The sequence below is a fragment of the Eimeria mitis genome, genomic scaffold, assembly GCF_000499745.2.
Source record: "Eimeria mitis Houghton genomic scaffold, Emh_scaff1526, whole genome shotgun sequence".
NCBI lineage: Eukaryota > Apicomplexa > Conoidasida > Eucoccidiorida > Eimeriidae > Eimeria > Eimeria mitis.
Genome location: NW_013569646.1, coordinates 2,825 through 6,913, shown reverse-complemented (window position 1 = coordinate 6,913; position 4,089 = coordinate 2,825). Strand labels below are relative to the sequence as shown.

The 4,089-nt window shown below is 55.9% G+C and overlaps 2 protein-coding genes across 2 annotated transcripts in view; both read left to right on the top strand.

The window, feature by feature from the left end:
* Positions 1–1,613: 1,613 nt before the first annotated feature.
* EMH_0038850 (uncharacterized protein) lies at positions 1,614–2,263 on the top strand (the record flags this gene model as incomplete). The annotated part of the gene is made up of 2 exons (XM_013495332.1): positions 1,614–1,900; positions 2,140–2,263. 2 exons carry the CDS (start codon positions 1,614–1,616, stop codon positions 2,261–2,263), a joined length of 411 nt encoding a protein of 136 aa, XP_013350786.1.
* Positions 2,264–2,386: 123 nt separating this feature from the next.
* Positions 2,387–4,089, top strand: part of EMH_0038840 (uncharacterized protein) — a gene marked incomplete at both ends in the record, with an annotated part of 3,748 nt that continues 2,045 nt past the window's right edge. Inside the window, 3 exons of the mRNA XM_013495331.1 lie at positions 2,387–3,185; positions 3,518–3,624; positions 3,986–4,078. Of these exons, the coding sequence (XP_013350785.1) occupies positions 2,387–3,185; positions 3,518–3,624; positions 3,986–4,078 (999 nt within the window). The remainder of the gene's footprint in view (positions 3,186–3,517; positions 3,625–3,985; positions 4,079–4,089) is intronic.

Here is a 4,089-nt window from a genome sequence, read left to right as displayed (position 1 = left end):
CTCCCCATCAAAATATAGCAGCAAAATTTCGTGGTGGTTCAGAGCTGGCCGCAACCCCAGTACCCACACAGCAACGCTCAGCACCGCTTCTATCTCTCCTCGTACTACTGAAACTTTTTTACAAAAACTCCGAGACAGGGAGAAGGGGAAACGCCACAAATAACAGAGACAGTGTGAAGATAAATAGATCTATACGCGGCACAGCAAGTATCCACTAAAGGACCCATAAGAGCATGCTCATACTCCTGCAAGGGAGCGGGGAGGACGAGGTAACGCACATATATATATATATATATATATATAATATACAGGATCGCCTTGCTATCCTCATCCCAAGCGAGAGCATGCAGAGAGAGAGAGAGAAGCTTAGCTTCTTGCTTTCTACTGAACAAAAAAAAAAGGGGGCGGGCTGGCCTGCTGCTTCGTTGCAGCTCCCAGTACACTGCAGCCCCCTACTCACCAAATTTCTGTGGTTACGTTGGCTTGCATGCAGCCGGCGGCACTGCGTGGAGCTGAGGCAGCCGCATGCAGCCGGCAGCAGAGACACCATCAAACAGTTGCTGCATGCGCTAAACCCTGTGTTTCACTTGTATTTATTCTCGGTGTTTCGGATGCAAGAGGGGCGCGGGGGTCCTCTTGTCTCCACCTCAGCAGCCCCTTTTCTCCGTGAAGGGGACTGGCACAGAAGGAGATATGTTCTCTGGTTATCGAGGGGGGCAGATGTAAGAGCTGCTACCAGCAGCAGGTGGATGCATGCGCAGCGGTAGGTTTTAGGGGGAGAGAGGGAGTGTTTAGACAGCTGTATACGGTGTCAGTGCATGCATCACGGACGGGGCTGCTGTATTCCCCCTGCATGTGGGGTTGCATGCAGGAAACATGTCAGCAGAAGAAGGGCTGCAACTCAGCCGCTGCTGCTGCTGCTGCTGCTGCTGCTGCTGCTGCCCCAGCAGCCCCCGGCCTGTATGCCGCTGGGCTCAGGAAGCCTGGAGACAGGAGGGGATATCTGTGGCTGTTTCAGCGGTATTCTATTACTACTTATACAAACTCTAAACCCTAAACCCTAAACCCTAAACCCTAAACCCTCTACGGTAGTTGTGGATTCGAAGATCCCGCTAATAGATGCAGAACAGTTGCTGCAGCACTCAGAGCCCGTAGCTGCCCATGACACCCTAAACCCTAAACCCTAAACCCTAAACCCTAGAGAGAGCCTGAGTCTCAGTTAAACCCTTGTGCGTTTTCTTCTCTGTCTCGCGGTGAAGGCGACAAGGCCTCGCAGCAGCAGCAGACAGAGAGAGACCCCTGAGTGTGTGTCTTTATACTCTCTTCTCTTGGAGCCTTTCTTGCTGCCTTCTGCTGCTGCTGCTGCTGTTGCTGCTGCTAGCAGGTGTCTGGCGCTGCAGCCCCGCAAGGGGGAAGCAGCAGCAGCANCGCTGTATCGGCGGCACGCTCTCTACCGCTGCTGCTGCTGCTGCTGCTGCTGCTGCTGCTGCTGCTGCTGCTGTTGCTACTACTTGAGTACTAAAGCTACTAATTATCCTTTAATATTCGGGCTTTACAGTTTAAATAAATTGCAAATTTATAAAAGGAAGGCATCTGAAAGCAGCAGTTGCTGCATGTTCCTGCGGCTGCTGCAGCAGCACCCCGTGCAGCAGCAGCAGCAGCAGCAGCAGCAGCAGCAGCAGCAGCAGCACGCGGGAGAGGGAGCCCCTGCTGCTGCCCCGTTGCTGCTGTGCTGTTATGCCTCACAGACAATTCCTCCTACATTCTGTTGCTGTGCTTGCTGCAAGCCGCCTTGTCTGTTGCTGCAGCGCATCCAGGTGCAGCAGGAGCAGCAGCAGCAGCAGCAGCAGCAGCGGCAGCAGCAGCAGCAGCAGCAGCGGCAGCAGCAGCAAAGCTTACTGTAGGCGCTCTTTCTTTGTTTCCTTTTAATCGGCTTTTGCAGCAAATATCCTCCTTGGCGCGAAGAGGCTCCTGAGGGTTTGAGGGCAGCAGCACCAGCAGCAGCAGCAGCAGCAGCAGCAGCAGCAGCTGCTGCGGCCGCAGCATAAGGAGCATTCGACGCTGCAGCAGCAGCAGCTGCTGCTGCTGCTGCAGCAACGCCCCCAACAATTTTTATCAATCTGTTTACAAACTATAAAGGCTCCTATCGTCTACTGGCTCCCCCCTTGTCCACCCCGGAGCAGCAGCAGCAGCAGCAGCAGCAGCAGCAGCAGCAGCGGCAGCAGCAGGAGCGGGCCTAGTTGGCATAAGGGGCCTCCTGTGATAAATCCTGGAGGCCTCGTGTGGTCTTTGTTTCGGAGTTTGTGCTGCGGCGCAGCAACAGCAGCAGCAACAACTTGCTGCTGCTGCTGCTGCTGCTGCTGCAGCACAAGGCTGACGCCGCAGCATGCAACCCCCAGCCGGCCGCTTTGCCCCCCGGGTGTCTAGACAGCGCGGAGCCGTTGCAGACAGTGGCATCGACGAGCAGGCTGCGTCTTCTCCTCACCATCCAGCAGCAGCAGCAGCTGCTGTTGCTGCTGCTGCTGCTGCTGCTGCTGCTGGCGGTGCAGCAGCAGGTCCTCTCCGTGTCTCGCGTCCTCGATCTGTAACGCGTGTTAATCCGTATACGGGGGCCCCCCAGGGGGCCCCCCTTGCGGAGGGTTTACCCCTGTGTCAGGTTGCTGCTGCTTCTGCTGCTGCGTCTGCTGCTGCTGCTTCTGCTGCTGCTGCTGCTGATTCAGCAGCTTACTGCTCCCCTCTCTATCAACTAGCATCCAAGCTAGGGGCTGAGGAGCTGCGTAGTTTGCTGCTGCTGCAGTGCAAGCTGCAGCAGCAGCAGACGCCGCCGGGTCCTCCCCCTGGTGCAGCAACATCTGGTGCTACTGGAGCAGCAGCAGCAGCAGCAGCAGCAGCAGCAGCAGCAGCAGCAGATGGTGACTCTATGGGTCGTCGTGTGCTGCGTTTGTTACCCTTTAAAGGCCGTAGCAGCTGGCGGGGTGTTGCAGATGAAGTAGAGAAGCTCGGGCCAGCAGCAGCAGCAGCAGCAGCAGCAGCAGCAGCAGCAGCAGCAGCAGGAGGTCTTCGCAGCAGCAGCAGCAGGAAGAGAAAAAGAGCAGCAGCAAGACTCGATAGACTTCATCTGCTGCGGTGTCTGCAGTGTGGACGTGTACATACAGCTGGCAGCAAGTTTGGTGATTACGTTTTATGTAATGCATGCGGTGCTTCTGACTTTGCTGTTGGGATGGAGATTGCTGCTGCTGCTGCTGCTGCTGCAGCACGAGACAGAGACAGCAGCGGCAGCGAATAGAAACACAAACCACACACACATACACACACTATTTATCTATACTCACCCTGCTGCTGCTGGACCTTATCTTATTTCCCCCAGCAGCAGCAGCAGCAGCAGCAGCANCAGCAGCAGCAGCAGCAGCAGCAGCAGTAGTAGCAGCTGATGCATGTTGTAATCATGTGTAGCAGCAGCTCTTTATTTTGTTAATCCCCTTTCTTCTTCTGCCTCTCCCGTTTGCTGCTGCCGCAGCAGCAGCAGCTGCAGCAGCAGCAGCAGCAGCAGCAGTAGGAGTTGCTGCTGCAGCAGCTGCTGCAGCACCAGCAGCTCTAGCAGCAGTTGCTGCGGCGCAGCTGGGGGTAGGGTCAGGGGCCGCTTGCTGCTGTGGCAGCAGCAGCAGCAGGTGCAGCATCAAACACGGCAGCAGCAGCAGCTGCTGCTGCTGCTGCTGAACTGCTTTTGCTGCAGCAGCAGCAGCAGCAGCTTCTGCTGCTGCTGCTGCTGCAGCTCTGTAAACTTAATTGGGCTCTTGCGGTAGCGGTGAATAGGGGGGCGTGTCAGTAGCAGCAGAAACCCTAAACCCTAAACCCTAAACCCTAAACCCTAGAAAGAGACAGAAACAAAGACAGATAGTTTATATAGGAGACAGCACAGCAGCAAACCCTTAGCTATACTGATGCAGCAGCAGCTGCTGCTGCTGCTGCCGCTGCAGCAGTTCAGAAGAAACACGTGCAGCATCAGCAGCAGCAGAAGCAGCAGCAGCTGAAGCAGGTTGTTACTTTTCGGTTTCTCCCCGATGCAGCAGCATTCTTTGTGCGCCAGCA